Source organism: Protopterus annectens, chromosome 15.part0, assembly GCF_019279795.1.
Source record: "Protopterus annectens isolate FY-2018-M chromosome 15.part0, PAN1.0, whole genome shotgun sequence".
NCBI lineage: Eukaryota > Metazoa > Chordata > Ceratodontiformes > Protopteridae > Protopterus > Protopterus annectens.
The window spans coordinates 230,670,250-230,693,810 of record NC_056749.1 but is presented as its reverse complement, the minus strand read 5'-3'; the positions used below and the strand labels follow the sequence as shown (position 1 = coordinate 230,693,810).

At 39.0% G+C, this 23,561-nt stretch overlaps 1 protein-coding gene across 3 annotated transcripts in view; it reads left to right on the top strand.

The window, feature by feature from the left end:
• Positions 1-1,044, top strand: part of DACH2 (dachshund family transcription factor 2) — a 1,303,080-nt gene extending 1,302,036 nt beyond the window's left edge. For all 3 annotated transcript variants that reach the window (XM_044057751.1, XM_044057750.1, XM_044057749.1), the window contains one exon: positions 134-1,044. Coding sequence is in view for 1 of the 3 variants with exons in the window: in XM_044057750.1 (XP_043913685.1) it covers positions 134-171 (38 nt within the window). In the remaining 2 variants the exon portion in view is untranslated. The remainder of the gene's footprint in view (positions 1-133) is intronic.
• The last annotated feature ends 22,517 nt before the right edge of the window (positions 1,045-23,561 follow it).

Here is a 23,561-nt window from a genome sequence, read left to right as displayed (position 1 = left end):
TCTTTAATGTGCTGAAATGCTTTTTATCACTGGAATCAGGCATGCTAAAAAATAATGATGTATCATAATGTGAGTGTGAAAAAATATTGGAATTCATTGCAATGGTTTTCAAATATTTAATTTTTTTCCACAGAAAACAGATCGTACATAAAACCTGCAATAATGTACTGAATCCCATTCATCCAGTGAAGCACACACAAGAAGGAAAAAAGATATCATACATGGAGCATCCTCTACTGACTTGTGATAAATGTTGTATCATGAGAAGAAAAGACTGTTCATACACTGAAGGACTAAACGTACTGAAAAGTGAACCTGGTGCTGCATCCAGAACTGCTCGATCCTGAGAGACAGTAAAAGAGCTTTCTTTTCAGCAGTTTTGCAGACCAACATAAGGTGTAACATATTGTGTGACCCTCACAAAAGGAATTCCAGTACTGTACCATTTTCAGCAAATGCAAGAAAAATACTGGCCTCAAATGTTGCTTGGAAAAACATTTCCTTATAACAGTAGGCAATGTCATTGTACAAAATAAAACAGCACAACTGATTTGGCCTTTTGTGGCCACTGCTGATTCTTCATAATGCCTGGAAACTGTTAAGGCTGACTGGTCACTTGTAAAGCTCAGTAAACATGATCTGTTTAACTTTGTTTATAAACCGAAGCTTTATACACTGTGGCTACCACTCAGCAAATTGAGTTAGGGACATTTTCAAAAGGAAATATGTATGTGTACATTTTTTTAAAGAACAAATGATGTAGAAAAAAAAAATGTCCTGCTGTTAATGACTTGTACAGTAACATGGGTTAGACCCTTCTGATAGCAGATATAATGAGTGGGGAGGGGTTATAATTAATGCTTTTTAATGCTAGGCTAAGCTTGGCATCTGGTCATTGAAGGTGGTCAGAATCTGCAGTATAGATGGTAGAAAATGGAAACTTTTTATGTCTGGTCACTCCATTGTACAATATTAAGTTAAAGTCAGATTCTTTGTTAAAATGTTCTTGCTAAATACAGTATTAAAACATTTTGTTTGACTTTGCAAATTGTTTCATTACCCTTAATTGACGCATTTAGTCTCCTGCCACCATACACTCGAAAAGCTTGTCAAGTGTTGTAAGGCTAGGTTGTTAGTCAGATGTTTATCTTATGTGCAGTTTCCAGCCACATTTTAGAATGGATCTATGTAGCACATGTTTGCAAACTAAAGTAGATTTATTCTAACATCACTATATGGCAACTGTACAACGTATTAAAATAATGAAAAAAAAAACTGTTTTAAGGTAAGAACAAATAAGTGGAAAAAAATTGTAGCTACAGCCCATTAACTTGGCCTTTAAATCCCCAGGTCTGCCACAGAGGTGCTAAATTTGTAAAATGGTGGGCAAAAGTACTTTCTGAAAAACTCATGTGGCCAAACATAGCTACAAGGTACATTTTTCTGCACTGTTCTGTGCCTTAGATGTGAGTCATTATTTACTTTCTCCTGTTATACATCTTACAGATTAAAATATGAAAAAGGTTTAATGTTTTACCTAGGCACTATCTTACTAATCCTTTGTTATACACCTAGTAAAATGCTGAACATTTCGGAAATACTGCCTTAAATATTGGGGTGAAGATCATCATGATTTTTATTTTTTGTTTTTTACTATAACTCATATAAAAACTTAAAACTAGATGATATTACATTACTTTTTTCATTTGATTTTATATTTCTTAATCCACAGGTTTTGGTTATTCCTTCTGCCATGTTTCTTGGTACTATTCCAAAGTTTTTCATCACTATGACTTTGCTTCAGTTGCATTATCTCATATGAAGACCTTTTAGATGCTATAGGTAGATTTGCTGTGTCTCAGTCTAATATACGCTTGTACTACAACTTTACTGAAACTAAAGAATCTGTGGAACTCCTAAGATCAATGCCCATTATTAGCACTAGAACAAGATCACTTAATTCAAAGTAGTTCATGAGCAAGACCCTGTATAAAAATGCATAATTATGGTGTTTGGTGAAACATTAAATGAAACAATGACATTATTTAATATTGATTTACATCATTTGATATTGGTGGCTGTGCTCCCTATAACCCATACACAATGTAGCCACCTCCATGTCTGTAGTGTCACAACAGGCTCACACAGACAGTTGTCAAAGGAGCAACAGTGCAGAAAACACTTTCCACTAAGGATCTCACTGCAATGCACATGGTGAAAGAAAACTGTATCATCCAGGCAATAAATTACATTTTTACCTTTTCATTTTTCCTATGAAAAGCAGATAGTTACATATTGCAACATTCTTACTGCATGGAGCATTGTTCATCACACTGAGGTGAAGTTAGGCTGCATAGCTGGATTTAGTCCTCTAGGAGTTTACCTAAATGTCATATTAAGAGATCTAGTCTGTATGGCCAAGTGCAGAGATGTGGCCATCCAGATGATGTCAGATATTTCTTGCTTCAGATTCATTCCACAGATCTGTTTACCAGCGACTCAAGCAGAAGTGGAAATCCAAAGCACATTACACAGAGATGTCACTGTTCATATATCAGGCATGACGATTTTATCCAGCTGACATGTTTACTCTCATCTTTGGTCACAGCTTCAAACACAAGAAAGAAAACATCATGTTTGTCTCAGACCTTAGTACATTATTTCATATATTGTATCCATAAAATCTGTGTCACTGTCACTTAGAATATATATGTCTGCATCGGCAAATGCAACAGTAGAAATTCTGAGTCACATGGGATTACAGTTAATTCTTACAGATTTGCAGAATTATTAATAGCCACACTTCATTTGTTAAAATGAAATGATTTGATCAAAGTTTACATTATGGATTAGATTTTTGTCTGTTACATATTTTTGTTTGCAGTAGTGTAGAAGATTAGACCTTGTTATAATTCAATACTTTGTGCCAGTTGCACCTGAGCTATTTGTTCCATTATGTCTTACCTCTAACTGTGTACCTACAAAATTAACTGTGACAACTCACTAAGCAAAATAAGCAGTGTCAAAAATAGCAGTCAGTATACAGATGCACAAACACACGACACACACAAACAATTATGTCACAAATAGCAGTATATTCACCGACATACACATACAGTCATATAGGTAACAACACACAATTAATATGTATATATTGTAATTTGTGTGTATGGTCCGAATGTTGGCAGGGCTGCCTTCAGTGCCGTTTACTTCCACCTCCCAAATATATGCAGTAGGCAGACTGGCAAGTCTAAATTTCCCCAAGGTGTGCATTTGATGAATGTGTGATACAGAGGAAAGATCTGGCAATTTCCTTACATTCCCTGATAGCAGCTGCTTGCAGGTTCACTACAGGAACTGGATCTGATGTGTAAGCATGGATGGAAACATAATAGAGTACATCTATGCATGCATGCATTTATTTATGTATGTGTATATTTGTCATATACATTAAGGGTAAATGTGCAATCTGGTAACCACTTGAAATGTTGGGACCAGCATGAGCGAGTCCTGAACTACAGATACTGAATGGCTAGAAAACTAGATTTGTATATACCATGTCCAGGATGGCCATTTCTTGGAATATTCTCTTTTCTCCAAGGTATGGTGCTTGGAGTTGGTATACACAAGTTTAGGGGGTGTAAGAGGCTTGCCCACACAAACAGGGCAATCAAGGAGGCTTGATGCCCTGCAAAAAAAAAAAAAAAACTTCAAATGTTCATGATTCGCTCTTATTTTGCAGTTTCAGACTTTTTTCTGCTGACTTATAACATCGAGTGCAGACATTTCGATAGGAAGCCATGCACTTTACTAAACAAATTAGTGTGTGCAGTTGTGTGTACTAATTCAAATCATGAACAAGTTTTGATAAAACAGTCAACTTCCTTGTATTGTTCAAATATTGTAAGCATTTGAACAAATACTTCAGAAATCCTTATTGTTTAGAAAAAAAAACAATTATCCAGGTGCTCTGATGTTTACATTGCTGATGTTCAACAGCTTCTGATAATGGAAATTGCTTCATATTAGTGGTAATCCATTTTCCATTGTTTTTCTAGAGACTGTTGATACTATAACTGTAGTTTGTTTACACCGTTTTAAAATTTTGACTGTGATGTCTAATGACTGTTTTGACTGCAGATAATTTAACTGTTTAAAAGTTCTCTGTATTTACACCTTTTCAGATAGTCAAAGTACAATATATGAAAATAGCAACACAAAAGGCAAAAATTAAAAAAAAAACAGGAACGGAAAATCTGCTTACCTTATTCTTGCAGAGTACAGTTATGAACATAAGCAAATCTTAAGTCTTATACATGCAGTATAAGAATATTACTAGAATTTCCTTTGCTAGTGACATAGAGGGATGAAGCACGGACAACCTAAATTTAACTAGTAGCTTGAGAACTTGATGGTCCAGACAAGGACAGTGTGTTCATTCCTGGGGACAGAAATGGTGGCTCCCAGCAGGCTTGAGCAAGTGCTCCAATGCTAGGACCTTGAGTGGAGAGCAGAGGCCTGTTATGATGACTGAGAGGAGACTTGATAGTCGGCAGATACAAGGGCAAAAATCACACACACACACATGGAAATAAGACAACAATAAAGTATTATTACAAAAGACCAACCAGTCATAGGCAGTGCTTGATACAGCAGAGGGCCTACTCTTAAGAAAATTCATGCATTCCAACTGAGTATTTGAAACATATAAGTTCTAATACTCCAATTACCTTTATTTCCTAAATGTTATTGTTCAAAGTATTTAAATTGAGGAAAAAAACCTAAAAAAATAACACTGATCTTCTTGAAAAATGCTTCAAATGCGCAACATATTAGGAATGTCCTCCAAATTCTCTAATCAGTTATTAATAAGAATCCATTTTCTCAAATTTAGGTATCCAAATAATACACTTATTTTAGAATTTTAAAGCAAATGTCCCTGGTATTATTATGCATTTTCCAAAGTGTGCCCCCCTCCAAAAAAAAAAAAAAACATCCTGAAGCAATGGTGTAATTGGGTGACAGACTATAAAATTCATGGGCTTGTTCTTTGGTAAGTTGATTAAATGGTATATTTTATGCCTTGTCAGAATTTGCACTCTTCTCTATACCATCTCATCTGATCTAGTACTTTAGTGGTTTATCACCCTCTACATTGTCTTAGCCTAGTACCTACCTATGAACCTATGAGCTATCAGCCCTAGGGCCTATATAAGCCTAGACATAAAGATTCCCTAGCTTCAGCCACCCAAAAAATTTATTTTCTTGTGCCCCTGTCGATCCGAGCCACAGAAGTGATCCGTGGGGTAAATTTCCTATTTACCATCCAATTGTCCAGATTTTTCTTAAAAAGGGCCAATGAGGTGCTCTGTTTGACATAAATGGGCAGCTTGTTCCAGAGTATGGGAAGTCTCTGAGACAGGAACCTATCCATCTAGCAAGTTTTGTTTATTGTGGTGACAAGGTTTAGGTCCCTGGAGCATGTGACCTGAAGAGATTGTGTTTTTTTTTTTTTTTTTTTTAAGTGTAGCATGTCCAACAGCTCTGGGTTTGACAAGGCTTTGTATGTTAGACAGAAATCGCCACTGAGTAGGCGATATGCGACGGAGGAGAGCTGGTATTTCTTAAGACGGTCTGCATAGGGCAGGCATCTGTTTGAGGCCAGTGATCCTCTTTGTGAGGTATTTCTGCAGTCTTTCTAGTTGCTGCAACTGTCTTGCGATGTACATTCCAAATGGGGCATTGTACTCTATAATAGGTCTAATGAGGGCTGAGTAGAGGGGGACAATGACCTCTTTTTTTCTGGATGAGAAACCTTTTGTGATGAGGTGTGCCACATAGAAGGATTTCTTGACTACTGTGGTGATGTGGTTATCAAAGGAGAGACTGCTGTCCACCTGTGTCCCTAGGTCTCATATCACACTTTCGGTGTTGAGTGGACTACCACCTATGTGGTACTTTGTTGGCACACGGTTTTTCACAAAGGGGATGACTGTATTTTTTAGCATTGAGCTTGATGACTTGGATTTGATACCAGGCATCTGTCTCAGCGAGGCCCTTTTGTAGAATGTCCACATCATTAGGAGATTCAGTAATGGCTCCCAGTTTGCAGTCGTCTGTGAACTTTGTTAGCCATAAGCCCTCTGTGGTGGCCTGGACTTCAGAGAAGTAGATGCTGAATAGGAGGGGACCCAGGACTGAACCCTGTGGTACTCCACTTGCCACTGGTTTGGAGTCAGATTTGGAATTGGGTACTTTCACGGTGTGGGTTCTGTCTTTGAGCCAGTTGGCAACCCATTGTGTGACAAAGGGGGTTCTGTCAAGTTTCATGAGCTTATCAATGATACCAGAGTGGGGGATGGTGTCAAAGACCCTGGCAAGGTCTAGGTAGGCTGTGTGAACAGCCTTACCCTCGTCCACGGCTTTGGGGACTGCTTCAAAGAAGTCAGTCAGGTTTAGGAGACATTATCTACCTTTTGCAAACCCAAACTGGGTGGGGTCCAGAGTTTGCAGGTTACCTATGTCTTTGTTTATAATTTCCATGATAATACACTCCATGGCCTTGCAGATCAGACTCATCAGACTGATGGGTCAGTAGTTCCTGGGGTCCATGGTGGATCCCCATAGTCAGCACTCTTCATTTCTCTACAGGTACTTTATAGTTAGTTGTAGCTAAAAAAAAAATACTTAAACCCTGACGTTTAACCAATGCATTTCCTCTGATAGTAAATATTTTATAATTGGACAAAGTTTCCTACCATAATACTTACAGTGCTATCCATGCACCATATTAGACAGTCCATTCATAAGAAGTAGTAGTTGTGTGAGGCAGGAGACTAAAGTTACTGTGCCAAAACTTTTATGACTATACTACATTACTTGGAATCATGCATTCATATTGCATTCCCAGATGATTTGTAAGACTGAGTGAGACCCTCAGGAACTATAAACAATTATAAATTCAGAAATTTGCAGGGAGGCTTTCTTTCTCATGAAAGGGGCCTTTATGGTGAAATGTGATTTGTTTTTATAACATATGTAAAGTGGAAGGGATGCTCCCACAACACATTTGTAACTGCATGAAGTTAACTCATTCACTCCAATGCAGCTCAGGAAGTTTGCACTGTAACTGCTAATGGGCGGAGCCTAAGCCTTTTGACAGAATCAAATTATGTCCTCACATTTCAAACAAATGTTCATATCTCTGGAACTTTAGTGGTTATGAAATAAGTATAAATGGCAAACATGGTAGCACAAACTATTTTTATAGTGGTAGTATTCTTTAGGTTCTCATTCCGCAGTGGTGGTGCTGCGGTAGCGTTGTCGCCTCACAGTCAGACGCTGTCTGGTTAGATTCTCACCTAGAGCGTCTTCTGCGTGGAGACATGTGTGAATGGGCATACCTTCATTGAAGGTTGTGCGTCAGGGCTGGTAACTCGGCACGTAAAAATCAACCACCAATCATTAGCGGACCGGAGTTCCGCTGTGGCGACGCCTAACCAGGAAAAGCTGAAAGACACAACAAGTATTCTTTAGGTTCTAGGTTTTAAACTGAAATTTGTAAGTCACAGTAAACACAGTAACTATTACATTTGTAATATTTTGTAAACAACTTAAATCTCAGCAACCTCTCAAGTTACACACATACTGTTAGCTGCATCTTATTCATTTAGCTGGGAACTTTCATAAAAGGCTAATGGGTTCTGTCTGTGTTACTTGGTTGCTGAGATGTATATACATATATATATATATATATATATATATATATATGTATAGAGCTAGGACTATTGAAAGAAAGTTCAATAGTTTGAATCCACAATCACCGAACACACTTTAACAAAAGCGCTTTCACCGAAAAAAGCTCTTTCGTTGAAGTGTGTTTTAAAAAAAAAAATAAAACATAACTTTTACATTTTTACAGGGGGGCAAGCCCCCCTGTGCCCCCCCCACACACCCTTACTTAAATATTCTCACTCCGAGGTTGCACTACAGTGGGGAAAAGGAAATTTTCCCTTATCCCCACTGTAGTGCGATCTCCACAACAGGCATACTTACGCAAAAGTGCTTTTCGGTGAAAAGCACTTTCCCGCAAGTATGCCCGGCCGAATCTCTTTCAGTTATGTTGTCTTTCTGTGATCCATACAGATCCCATGACAAAAAGCATTGTGTATGAACTATCAACCAAGTTTTGCACCCTCAGAATGCAGTCTCGAGACACCCATGTTAACACGCCAGTCCTCAAGGTAGCTACTGTTAACATTAGTGAGTTACATACATTTACAGTCTTAATCATTACCTGTTTTACCAACTGTAACTCTGGTTATGAGAAAGTCTCAGTCCTAACAGAGTATTGTATGTGTATTACATTTTATGAGTTTTGAAATGCAAAAATGGGCTAGATGTATGTGCCACATTCTGCTAGCAATAAGCAGAATGTGATCAAAAATATAAGTGGAATAGCATGGATTTCCTCAAAAACATGAAACCAAACTGAATGGCTAGGTAATCATTTAGAAACATTTATGAGTGTGTAGAACTATTAAATGGTCTGAATGAGGTCATCATTCTTGCTATCTTTCTGACTATTAATTTTGACGATGGGTGTAGTGTGAATTGGGTCGTCTTGCTGGAAGGTCTAAAATAGCGACCATGATTACAACCCTTAACATTCTGTAACAAAACAGACATTGTAAAATTATGAGCAGGCCTGAAAATCAGAAAGGACAGACAGATGTAGGCTTTTACATTTCTCCCATTGCTTTTACAGACTATTCCTTTGTGATCTCTTTAGACAGCAAAATGGCATAGGATTTAGCACCTCTTCTGACCACTTGTACATTTGGTGGATTCATGTATGACTTGTATGAAAAAAGACAGTCTGTGATACATGAAGTCCCTCTTATAGGTTCATAGGTAGGTACTAGGCTATTGGCCCTAGGGCCTATATAAGCCTAGCCAAATGGTACCCTGGCTTTTGCCATCCAAGAAAACAATTTTCCTGTGCCCCTGTCAAGCAGAGCTACAGAAGTTATGCCGGGGTGAATTTCCTGTCTCTCATATAATCATCAAGATTTTTCTTGAAGAGTGCTAATGAGGAACTTTCTTTGATATAGATAGGTAGTTTGTTCCAGAGTATGGGAAGTCTCTGAGACAGGAATCTATCCCTCCAGCATGTTCTGTTTACTGTGGTGACAAGGTTTAGGTCCCTAGAGTGTGTAGCTCGGAGGGATTGGGATTTCTTTACGTGGAGCATGTCCAACAGCTCTGGGTTTGACATAGCTTTGTATGTTAGACAGAGATTGCCTTTGAGTAGGCGATATGCGACAGAGTAAAGCTGGAGTTTTTTGAGACGGTCTGTGTAGGTCATCTGTTTGAGGCTGTTAATCCTCTTTGTGAGGTATTTCTGTGGCCTCTCCAATTGTTGTAGATGTCTTGTGAGGTACATACCAAAAGGGGCATTGTACTCTATAATGGGTCTAATGAGTGATGAGTAGAGGGGAAAAATTACCTCTTTTTTCCTAGATGAGAAACCTTTTGTGATGAGGTATGCCATGCAGAAGGATTTCCTGACTACTGTGGCGATGTGATTATCAAAGGAGAGACTACTGTCCACCTGTGTCCCAAGGTCTCTTATCTTGTTCTTTCTGTCTGCAGTCATTATAAAGCCATCAACATATACTCATGCTAATGTATGAGGAAAGTGTGTGTGTAAAATATCTTTGTTGACTTCCAATGCTGGTCTTTGTGATCATATAGGTAGACATATTTACCCCAGGGCTGTTATATATAGCTCTATCTAATTTGGAAGGTAAGCACTAGTATGTGCTCAAAAAGGGTAACAAACTTTTATGTGGGCTGTTTCAAATGTATATGGCTGGGCATCCTATGGGGCCTGTGGTCACCTGCCTATTATTCTTCCAATATTCCTAAGTTGTTCTTAGCAAAGCGCATGCCAATATTTTAGAATATAAACATTTTTCTGCTGTGAAGTCTTATATTAGCCGTTGTTGACTAATATGGTTCAGTGTATTTAATCTAAATGTACTTTCAGAAGAGTTTTCATTCACTGCTTTTAGCTCAGAAATGAATTTAGGTTTAAAGTATTTTTATTGTTGTTTATATGGGCATTATTCTGGACCATAATGTACTAAAGTTCATTCCATGGACAAATTCATGAACAAGATAAGCACATATTCATGTAAAAGTGAGCTGTTTGAAAACACTGAAAAATTTCCAGGGTCGTGCATTTCAAAATTGCAAAATGACAGTTTATGTGTGACACGTATATTAAAACACAAAAACAAAGCTAAGCATATCTTTATGCAGGTATAACTTTTACATGCACAATAGCTAGGTAAGTTACAGTTTGTATGTAGCCTCTGTCTATAAATCAACACTCATATTTAAGTATAAAAAGCATTTGATAGAATTGGCAGTTATTGTTGTCAAGTCATTACAGTTGCATTATTGCACATATCAAGTAATTAGAAAGCAAAAGAACTGTAGTTGATGGATTTTAATTCAGATTTTAACAGTTGCATAAAATTGTAATAAACAAGGGATACAGAGGGTGTATAAACAGATAAGTGAGGAAAACTGATTTTAATGTATAGCAAATGGATACTGCTGCCTTGGAATATGGATCAGGACAATTACACACAAATAAGGTTCTAATTAAACAGATTAGGGTTATGAACAGTGGTTCCCTAGAAGATCGTGGCTTACAACTTATCCATAGTGACTACTGGAGTCATATATGCTTGTGCTGGTAATATCCATGTGTACCACAACCTCCTTTACAGCTTCTACAGAAATTAAGCAGCATCAGCCAGGCAAGTCTGTCACAATAAATGTACAAGCTACGGCACTACTTTTGAAAATAAACCAACTGTATAATACAAAATATTCTAATACTGCCACGTGCAAATACATAAAAGCACTACATAGTAGTTAAGCTAATTTGTCTCTTCCCCTCTTTTGAGGTAGATGCCAACAGTAAAAAAATAACCACACCAATGCAGATGTCTTGACTGAAATTACTGTTGCAGTATTTCTTACATATGAGGTTGTCACTACTGATGTCTGGGTGAGGTACCAAAGCATTACCCTCCTTAGTTTGTACAACTGACACATGACTTCAGCTTGAATGCACTGGGGTATAATAATGAATCCTAAGACTATTTCACCACCAGCCCGAATGCAAGTCTTGCATCTGTCACACTGTTTGCTGTCTGGACACTGGTACTTTTGCTTAATTCGTTTATACAGATAAGTGGCCTGTTGCGGAACCTTCCTTTTTATCTTATGATATTTTGTTAAAGTTGTAGATGTCAGCTAGGAGAGGTAAGTTAAAATGTGTTAGGCAGTTTCCATACAAGGACTTGCATACTGTAGAGCAATGTGTGTGTATATACCTTTAAGAAGCTATCCAAGGGCTTGCACTAGAGTATAAATACTGAGCATGTGTGAGCCAGATTGCCATTTTGTAGTTAGCTGTTCAGATGTGAACATGTATGTATGTAAGCTCTGTTTTTTTAACTAGTTTCTTTGTATTTAAAGATGCTGTTAATCGTCCTGTTGTGTTTGTATATATTAAAGCATCTGAATGAAACCCCAAGCCTTATTATTTGTAAAAGAAATGAACGACTGGCATGGTGTCAGAAGTGGGATATCCAAAAGGCCATGGTATCAGAAATTACTTAATCCAAAGGGCCTGCAGTCAGAACCAGCATACTAAACTGGCATTCAGTTTAAAACATATTGGCAAAAATGATTTAAGGCACTTATCCAGATGTTGGTGGAATATACAGCAGTGGATCATCCCAAAACTGTACATACTTTGTAAAACAGGTCAGAAATGAATTTCAGGTATAAAACTTGCTCAGCACTATTTCTTTTTCGCATACTATGAAATGAGGCATACAAAACGTTCTAAACAATTTTTGCATAAACAAATATGCATGATATTGATAAAAATATTCAAATTACTACATAAAATGTTTGAAATAAAGTCCAATTGCATAAAATGACTAGAATAAAGGGAAATGACCGCATTTTCGGAAAGCATATATATTTTTGTATTAAGCAAAGATATCTGAGTACAGTGTTAAAGTAAAGCAACACACTCAGTGAAGCACAAGAGTGAGTCAGCACACACAAAGCATGAGCCCCACCCACTTTCATTGCCAGCTGTCATAATTGTTGTGGTAATCATGAATGTAAAAGGGAAAAGTGTTTAGCTTTTGGTCAACAATGTCACAAATGTAATAAATGGAATCACTTCAAAATATTTTGTAAATCAAAAGGCCCACACTCTTTTATTAAAAGGGAATATTTAAAGAAACAAGTTGATCATTTAGACTCTGACAAGCCTACACTTTATGCTGATGGTGTGTCAGTGCTTCATGAAATGGTCGCTGCAGTAGATTTAAGGTGCATGAATGAAGTATTCTGTACTGTTCAGATAAATGGCAAACCCACAGAGCTCAAAGCTGATACAGATCTTAAGTGCAATGTTATGTCTGCAGAAACATTTGCTAGAGTATGTAAAGGTGAAACATTTGATCTGGCAAGGTGTGCAAAACATGTTGCTTATGATGGTGAAGAAATTCAAACTAATGACTCAATAGTGCTTTCATGTTACTTCCAGCAGAGTAGAAGAAGCTACGACTTATTATTTTATGTGGTCAAGAGACACATTCTGTCATTATTAGGACTCAAAAACTCGCTGAAAATGGGACTGATTTCATTTAATCAGGAAGTCCATCATGCTAGTTTAAAAGACCACTACTCTAATTTTGCCCAGCACATTTTTTCTGCTGCCTCTGTTGACCTTTTCCAAGACAAACTAGGCAAACCTAATTGTGTACTCCATGAAGTTAGACCCAGAGGTCAGTCCAGTTAGGCCAGCACATTAAGTTCCAGTAGCCATGCAGGACTGAGTTAAAGCCGAGTTAGATAAAATGGTGTGACAAGGTGTAATTTGTCCAGTGGAAACTCCAACTGAATGGTTATCTTCCATGGTGGTAGCTCATAAGAAAAGCTCAGATGACATCAGAATATGTATTGATCCACGAGATTTGAACTAAGCACTAAAAAGACCTCATCATCCAATGCACATAGTCAAAGACATTGCAGACCTGATGCAAAATGCCACTATTTTTTCCGTCTTAGATGCAGAGAGTTTATTTTGGCAATTTCAGCTTGACAAAAAAATCCTCATTGCTCACTACTTTCAGTACTCCATTTGGCAGGTACAGATTTCTGAGAATGCCATTTGGGATAAATTCTTCAAGTGAAGTATTTCAGCGTGCAACTGAGCAAATTTTTTCTGGGTATCCTTGTGCTAACATAGTAGATGACATACTAGTAGGAGGTCGTGATGAAGCTGAGCATGACAGAAATCTCAAACAGGTTTTAGAAAGGGCACGTCAAGTGAATCGTAAGTTCAATGCACAGAAATGTAAATGTAGGCTATAAGAAGTTCTTTATGTTGGTTATATATTTACAAGTACAAGCCTATGACCAGATCCTTCAAAGCAAACAGGCATTCTCGAGATGCCAGCTCCAGACAATGTTCAAGCCCTGCAATGTTTTCTTGGCATGATCAGCCACCTAGGCAAGTTCATTCCAGACTTGAGTCAGCTATCAGCACCACTCGAGAGAGTTTACATGTAAAGACATCTCCTGGTCTTGGTCAGAGCAACACCAACGAGCATTTGATGTCCTGAAATTGAGAATTGTCAGTCAGTTCCCTGCTGCTCAGATACTTTGATGTTCACAAACCAGTTACACTTTCATGTGATGCTTCGAAATTTGGACTTGGTGCAGTCATTCTACAAGAGGATCAACCTGTTGTCTATGCATCGAGAACTCTTACCCAAACTGAGATGCAGTATGCTTAGAATGAGAAAAAGCTTTTGTCAATTGTATTTGCATATTCAAAGTTCCATGATTATGTTTATGGTAAACCCATCTATAACAAAACAGGCCACCAACCACTAGTCACACTCCTGAGTAAGCTATTGCATTTAGCTCCAGCCAGACTGCAGCATATGATGCTCAGATTGCAAAAGTACAATTTCAATCTTGTCTAGAAGAAAGGCAAACTTCTTTGTCTTGCGGATACATTATCCAGATCACCCAGAAATACCAACTGCTTGATGATTGTGAAGTCATGGAAGTGAGGAATTTTTCTTCCACATGTCTTGATGAGCTGAGAGATCACACAGCCACAGATCCAGTTTTGCAAAGGCTCAACCACTTTATCAATCATGGATGGCCAACAAAGCAATCTAGTTTACCTCATGAACTGCAACCTTATTTTCCATGCAGAGATGAGATATTGTCTGACAAAGGTATCATAATGAAAGGTCCAAAAGTAATTGTTCCAAAATCTTTGCAACCTGAGCACATTACTATCCTGCATCGTGGTCACCCAGGAACAAAATCTACCAAAAGAAGGGTGAGAGAGAGAGAGAGTATTTTGGTGTTCTATGTCACAAGACATTGAGAGAGCACTTCTTCTTGTTCAGTATGCAATAGCACTAAGCCTCATTAACAGAAAGGACCACTTCAGCTTAACCAGATTCTGGAACTATCTAGGTCGACAGTAGCCACTGGTATCTTTGAGTGGAACAGTCAACATTATTTCGTGTTACTAGACTCTTACTCCAGTTGGTTCAAGATCGACTTACTTCCTAACCTAGCATCTAGTACTGTCATTGTCAAGATGAAATGTCATTTTGCTGTTCATAGAAGTCTGCACAAAGTTATTTCTGACAATGGCATGCCGTTTACAAGCCAACAGTTCAAAAGATTTGCAGAAGAATGGGACTTTACTCATGTCACAAGTAGTCCAGAGTAGCCACAATCAAATGGTGCAAAACAGTTACTTGAGAAGTCACAATGAGATAATACTGATGTTTTCCTGAATCTCTTGAATCCGAGAAATGTTCTGAGATAAAACATCTTGGTTCAGCTGCTCAGATACTTCTGTTGAGATGAACCAGAACCACATTACCACTCGGTAGACAATTGTTGGTTCCATGTGTCAAGAACAGCAGATCAGCGAAAGCCAATCAGTTGCAGAAGCGCTTATACCAGATGTCCTACTACAATAAGACCAGTAGACTGCTAAATCAATTAACAGAGGGAGAAGTGGTAAGTATGCAGACATCCAAGGGGTTATGATTGGATTGTTGTTATGAAGAATATTGGTGCAGAGCTGAGATTGTACATTATAGAATCAGAAGGACCAACATTTAGGCGGAATTGGAAGCATTTGAGAATGGTGTCCAAGCCTATACCATATTAAACAGCCTGTGAGAAAGACTTTTTATCTGAGTGAGTTGTCTGGTGTTCCAATTCCACAGGAAGTTCCAGAGGACATTCCTGTTCCTATGATGAATCCATAAGTTCCTGATATGAGTTGTGAACTGCAGACTGTCCCTCTGGCTAAATCTAGTCCCATCTGTTATATTATGATATATGGTTGAATCTCTAAACCCTGTAGCAGATATGAAGCAACTTGGACATGAACATTGTATTTTGTTTCTAAAGTACATAGTAATGCATGCCTATTTCTAACATTATTTTGCATGAGGGGCAATCTTTTTAAGAGGGAGGATGTAGATCGATATATGTGTATATACCTTTAAGAAGCTATCCAAGGGTCTGCACTAGAGTATAAATACTGAGCACGTGAGAGCCTGACTGCCATTTTGTAGTTAGCTGTTGAGATGTGAAGATGTATGTATGTAAGCTCTATTTGTTAACTAGTTTACTCATATTTAAAGGTGCTATTACCCATCCTGATGTGTTTGTATATTTTAAAGCATTTGAATGAAACCCCAAGCCTTATTATTTGTAATAGACAGAAATGAGTGACACATACCAAGTGTCTTTTTTGTCTAGGCCCAGAACATGATCACAAATCCTGCTCTATATGCCAGTTGTTCTGTCCAAAACCTACTAGGGTCTAGGCTTTGTACGCAACACCTTTCTAGAAACCCAGTATATTAATCCCTTGACAAAGTCCAAGATGGCTGACTCTGCATCCTTGAGTAATAAAGAAAAAATTAAGAGGACTTGAATAGATCTGCAGTCCAATGTTTCTAACTCCAGTGTACGTCAGGTTACCTCTCAGTTGCCCACTACTAAGTCCCTGCTGAATGCTGGAATGAAACCAGAGGCCTTGCAGACTGCTGATATATCCAAGGAAACACATCCATCATTTCATTAGGAACACGTCATCCCACAAATTTCAGTTAGGAAAGACATCTTTGCCTCTCTAATATAGGTCAGACATGGTTCCAGACCTCCATGACTTACCCAAGTGGATCCATCGCCAACAAAAAAACAGAAGACTAAGCAGCCTCCCCTCAGCAGCTAGAGAGGAGGAGTGGATGGACTTCTAACAAGACTTATTAAAACAAGTAAGTCTTTGAAACGTCCCTCTTTTGGGCCTCCTCAACGACAGGCTACTTCTCTAAAACCTACTCTGGTTTCCTCTTCCTCTGAGGAGGATCGGGATTATGATCATTTTCTGGATGATTTCTCCAAACTGCATTCTCCAGGGCAAATCTCTTCCAACAAAGGGGACTCTTCCTCACCTGATTTCCCTATTGAAGATACTTCTTTTGGGGAGACTTTATAAAATATCATGAAAACTTTGATTAGCAATCTGTGCAGATCTCTGATTTTCGGACGTATTACACAATCTCTTGGAGAAGGGTGCCCCAATCCCCTTCCGCAGTCCACCTGTCCTTGAGGCTATCCAGGACACCTTTCAATTCACCACTTTTGCACCTGATTCTCAACCTCCATCTCCTAAGAGACCAGCCAGATTTTACAAGGTCCCTGAATATCTATAAAAGAACCCAGTGGTAGCCCCAGCTACAGTACATCTTCTGCTAAACCCTGTAGACTTCTGCCCAGTGCCAATTTCCTACATACTGACAAAATAGTAGGGCTATAGATAAATGGGGGAATTAGGTTTACACCTCTGCTGCCATTGCCTTTAGGGCTATTAATTACCAGCCTCAAATGACAAAATAATTTATCTCTTTTCTTAACAAAGTCATCTTGGAACTTCCTACAGCAGATTCTAAGCATCAGATACAGAGATAACTTTCACAGGCTACTCGGATTGCCAGACACAGTATTATTAAGTGCAGTTAAAATGCTGTGGATGCTTCTTGTAGGGCAGCTGCCATTCCTCAGTCAACCTATACCTGAGGATTTCAAATCAAAAATTCTATATTCTCCCTTTGGATCAAGACTTACTGTTTGGCCATCAGGCAGCCAGGCTATTAAAAACTCTCCAAGATCAAGGTAAGACCAAGGAAGACTGCAGGCAGATCCTACTCTCCTCAGTTCCTAGATACCATAGTAGCTACCCATCTACATTTATCTCCTTCATTAGAAGGTATCCCACATCTCAGAACCAAAAAAAAAACCCTAGGAAATGGTACTCAGAAAAATCCCAAAGGGAACCTCCAGCTGGGTGGCCACCCTTTGGTGAAAAAACCTGTGACTACCCCTACAGCAATCCTCATACAGTCCCTCAGGCCTATTACTCATCTTTTTCAATGGCCATCACTCTCCCTGTCCAGGAGGGAATCTATTTGCACAGACAAGTGGGTCATCTCCATCATCAGGGATGGCTATGCCATGTCTTTGAAAAGCATTCCCCCTCTGAGTGGCACACCACTACCCCCTCAAAACCAAATATCCCTGCTGACTCCCATTATTCAAGACCTCATTAATCAAGGTACCATCAAACAAGGTCAAAAGGTCTTCATGGGAAAAGAGTTTTAATCCAGGATTTTTCTAGTTCCAAAACAAGGACAGATCATCCTAGACCTGTCTATCCTGAACACTTACCCAAAGGTACCATTTTTCAAAATGCTCTTTCTTCACACTCTCCTTTCTTTCATCCTCCATCAGGCTTTGTTTGTGTGACTAGACCTAAATGATGCCTACCAGTACATTCTCATTTGCCCCCTTTGCAGGCGATTCTTTCGTTTTTCCCTGGCTCTTTGCTTTTTCAGTTTACTAGTCTGCCTTTTGGTCTTTCTACAGCCCCAAGAGTGTTCACAAAGTGCCTGCCACCTGTAGCAGCTTTCTGACACATTAAAGGAATTAAATATTTCCTTTTTGTGGACAACCTTCTGATCCAGGCTCTTTCCCCAGAAATTCTTCTTTAGCATTTTGACTTCACCCTACATCTTCTGTCAGGTCTGGGTTTTACTGTTAACTACAAAAAAATCACACATGGTTCCTACACAGAACCTAGTGTTTTAGGGATGCACACTGGAGACACAGAAAATGCTTGCCTTCCTCCCCCCAGGAGAAATTTCACAGTTTCTTCAGTTACTTCCAAGTCCTTACCTCTACAGCCCATTGCCTAAAAGGGAGGTGCTAATGACTTTGGGATTCATGGCAGCCACTAATCCTATGTTGTCCCTGGCCAGACTCCACATTAGAACATTTAAATGACACCTGCAATCTGCATGGTCCCAGTACTACCACCCCTTGCACACCCTGATCACTCTCCTCCTGTGTCTGAAGAAGGAGCTTATCTGGTAGAGGAGACAGGTCATCCTCAACCAGGATTGCCTTTCACACCTCTTCCTCCGCTTCAACCAGATCGCACAAATTACTCAGATGATGCATGGGGGGCATTGACAGAATCCCACCGAGTGCAGGAGGCATGGACAGAATCCCACCGAGTGCAGGAGGACATGGACAAAATCACTCAGAGCAGGGAGGCATGGTCAGAATCACACCGAGTGCAGGGGGAAATGGCAACCACAAGTTTTTGAAAGAACACACAAACCTGAAAGAAATGAGGACTCATCTACAAGGTCTTCAGAATTTCACTCAGCTTTGGAAACCAGTACCACTCCAAGTGTACACAGACAACACCACAATCGTAAAGTACATAAACAGGGAGGCATCTGGTCTTACGAATTATGCAGGCTAGCACAGGAGGCATGGAACATCATACTCTTAACCATATACATTCCTTCTCAGTACAGTGGTCTTGCAGATTGCTTAAGCTGCTTCCTGGGAATGATCCATGAGTGGACTTTGAACAAAGATGTCTTCCCCATTACACTTTAGTGTGGCACTACTCAGACTTCTTTGTTTCCTTAACCAACTGTCACCTCCTCCAGTTTTGCACCAGGTACTCTTGTCCCACATGTCTTTTTCCAGTAGATAGGGAAGTTCCTCTATGCCTTCCCTCCTCTGCCTCTTCTTTCAAAAATTCTTCTCTAGGCACAAAAGGAAACACCCAAACTATTCTTACTGGCTCCATTTTGGCAGAGGCAACATTGGTTCTCCCTGCTATTTCACCTGGCATGGGAAGTTACAGGAGAGTTCCTATACACCAGACCTGATAACTCAGCAAGAATTGCTGCTCCACCCAAATCTTTCATCCCTCAGTCTGATCCTATCAATGACAGGATTTTAATCCCTCAAAGACATTGCTTCTCTGAAGAGGTAGTACAAGTTCTACAAGAGGCTAAGACACCCAATAATAGAAATTGTTACACAGCAAAGTGGAAAAGGTTTCCCACCTGGTGCTGTAAACATAATCAGGATTCACTCTTAGCACAGGTCCATACAGTACTGCAATAAGTCTGCGAGCTTCTTCATTCAGGTTTGTCCTACTCCTCCATAAAAGCTCACTTGTCTGCAGTCAGTGCCTGCATCCCTGTTAGCCCTCCACTTATGGCTAGGCCAGAGGTCAAGCTTTTCCTCAGGAGTGTTCTGCATTTTTACCCCCCCCCCCCCAACCCAAGGAAACTCATCACTCCTCTTTGAGATTTTAGTTTTGTTTTAGAAATGTTTACTCTACCAACCTTTGAACCAGTTTCTTTCACTTTTCTAAAATTCTGTACTTGGGAAACCACCCTCCTCTTAGCCCTCACCTCTGCTAGGAGGGTTTTTGAGCTACAAGCAATCATGGTCATTCCTCCTTTTCTTATGTTTAAAAAAAGCCAGGACAACTCTCAGATCTAAGCCATCTTTCATGCCTATGGTAGTGAATGAGCTGTGTCTCAATCATGCAGCCTTTTCCCAATCCACAAAATGGGGGGGTCTTATATTCTCTAGACATTTACAAGCAACTAAGATTTTACCTGGACAAAACTAAATCCTTCAGAAAGAATGAGCAGCTGTTTGCATCTTTTATGTCCTCTAAGTTGGGAAAGCCAGTCTGCAAATTACTGTCCCCTCTCTCTGCTACTCATGCTACTCTAAGATCTTGCCTTCCTGCCCTAAAGCAGATTCCACTAGGGCAGTCACTTCCTCAGTGGCTTTCCTTAAAGAAATAGACTCCAGATCCTTCTTTGAGGTGACCACTTGGTCTTTTGTACACACCATTACTAAACACTACAAAATGATGAGTTCTCCAAGTCCAGGGCAGCCTTTGCTAGGTCACGCTTGTCCGGACTGATGCACAACTCCTTTTATCCATTGCCAACCTCCCTTCCTTCCTCAGAAGGCTGTAAGAACATCCAAAAAAAAAACCACTGTTAATTTTAGTATGGTGTCTTTCGGCTTTTCCCAGTTAGGGGTCGCCACAATGGAACTCCGGTCTGCTAATGATTGGCAGTTGACTTTTACGTGCCGAGTTACCAGCCCTGATGCACAACCTTCAATGAAGGTATGCCCATTCATGCATGTCTCCATGCAGAAGACGCTCTAGCTGAGAATAGAACTGGACAGTGTCTTACTGTGAGGCGACAACCCTACCGCAGCACCACCACCACCGCGAGTACATCATTTGTTGAAATCCACTTTAAAAGTAATACAAAATCCACTTAAAAGTTGCATGAGTGCTTTTGTCATCCACAAGGTACAAAGTCTCTTTACAGTTATAATTTCTGCACAATATATAACTATAAGAATCAATCACAGGAGGTTAGAAAGGATTAGGAAAAGAGATTGTATAAGCAATTCACAAAGAAACAATGGTGTACATCTCCCAAATATGCAACAAAATCTAGAAGATTTAAGATTTTTGTTTGGAAATGTTTGCATAGGTATTTTTACACCCCAAGTAGACTCCAGAAGACATTTCCTCAGACAGCAAATGTTGGAGTTGTGATGGCTAAGAACAAGGTAATTGAGAACATATTTTCTGGAAGTGTAATGAGTTGGCAGACTTTAAAGATTCCTTGCAGACTAGTCTAGCAGAGATACTGGGTGAGCAAATTAGTATATCTAGGGAAATGCTTTTTCTGAGCTATGATACAGAATTGGAATTGGCTAGACATAGTAAGGCCTTGCGGAGTCTAATTATGGTGGCTACCAAAAAAAGCAATTACTAGAAAATGGAATTCAAAGTCTAAACCAACTGTACTAGAAGTAGCAAATATAGTAAACAGATATAAAACAACTGGAACTGGGATCTTTAGAAAAGGATAGGAGCAAATTACATAGGAAAAATGGGAATTCTGGGAACACTACATACAGGGGAGGAATGAGATTTCAAAGAAGGCAGGAATTAAATGAGCTGTGTAATTTTGAGAGACAATGATTGGGTAGATTATAAGTGATGTAAAATGTTTGCAACTAAAATTATGTCAATATGGTTTGTGATGTACAATACTGCAACAAAGATTACGTCAGTATGGTTTGTTTTCATTTATATAAATGCATGAATGCCTATTTCATAGTGATAATTTAACAATGATGTTTCTTGTAAAAAAATATATGTATGTAGGTGGATTGTACACACTAAATTGGCCATAGATGCGAGTTTGTGTGTGATTGTGGTGTTGAAGAACTACTGTGGCAGGCCTCTAGATGATTGCCACTACTGAAGAGACACCCTGCTCCCATATGCAAAAATGAGAAAAGGGGTTGTGGATGGATGGATATATTTTGTGTTTTACAATTGTACTAGATTTACTGAAAAATGTTGGTTTTAACTAGTTCATATTTCTCACAGCAAGCATTTTATATATATATATATATATATATATATATATATATATATGTGTGTGTGTGTGTGTGTGTATACAGAGACAGAGAGAGATGTATGAAGTATTGTAGTGTCATGACAAAACTGAAGGTGGCCAACTGCAGATAAAACTTAACTGCAAGTATATGAAGCATTATATATCTTGAATAATCCTGGCTATACCTGACAGTGAATAACTTGTTGGTACCAGTGAAGACAAAACACATACCTTCCAAAAAAACAAAACAAAACAAAAAAACCCACAGTGCATCTTCCATTCATGACAGAACATTCAGTATATAATTAAGAATGCCATGCTTTCTCTGGCAAAAATTACAATGAAATATTAAAGAAAGAAAAACAGATGTAATGATACAAGCTTCAAGCTTTTGTTGCATCAGCAAATGTACCATTGCACTGAAAAACAATGTGTATTTATATATTCACAATTCGGTTTACTATCAAAATGTCGAAAACAAAAAAAAGTTCCACATTTTGATCAAATTCATTTTCCGATATTTGGTAATCTAGAATTCCCAAAATGTTGGAAATAGTAAACACAGAATCGACATTCGAACACAGAAAATTCCAGTGTCCAAAGTCCTTGTAACCAGGAATGTTTTTGAAGAGAGGGCAAGCTCCCCTGCATCCCTATGTAGGGGGCTGGGCCCCTCACACCCCCTGCATATTATATTTTCCAACTCCAAGATTGCACTACAGTGAGGGGAAAGGGTAATTTTCCCAATCCCTACTGTAGTGCGATCAGTTATCAGAACATCAAACCCATATAAGCGAATACACACTACCATTCGCTAATGAGGATTCAAGCATTTTTGGATTGGCATTACAGAAACTGGAACACACACATTCAATCATCCCAGTTTCATGTAAGTGCCATTCCTCATTTTGATAGTAAACCTCACAGTTCATATTATTCTAACAAAATCATGTTTAAGAAAGGCACTTTTTCCTCACAAGGTTCCACATAATGGAAGTCTAGCCTACAGTGTACCTTGAAATGTAAAATGTGTTGGCATATTAGCATATTTATGTCCCTGCAACATACATACCTGAAAATAGTTGTATTTTTATGCTAAGACACAGGAAACAAACGGAATTGAGAGAAACTGGTATATTGCTGATATTATGTTTTTTAACATGTTTGATATGGACTGATAAATTCCATCAGCTGCAACAACCTCAAGACAGGTTTCATGGGTGCCACAGATTTGGCCTTTTTGTCAACTTATCAGGATTCTGCCACAGGAACATGTACTACTAGACCTCAATCAAGGAACCAATAAGCTCTGGTATTTCAGAGCAACACATACTGGACCACAGGTTTCTATTCAAAGCAGCCCCAGGGGAGAATGCAATAAGATGGCCTAGAGACACAAACCAGCTGTGCAGGTAGTAGTAGTAAGCATCACTGTACAGGAAACAAATGTTATGTTCTTACCTTAATGGTACATCCAGGTTGTCTTCTTCCATCTTGCTCAATGTCTCAGATTATTGGATCTGACCTCAATAGCCCTTTTTCCAGCTCTTGGGATCAATGTTCAGTTCTCCCCCTTGCTTCTAA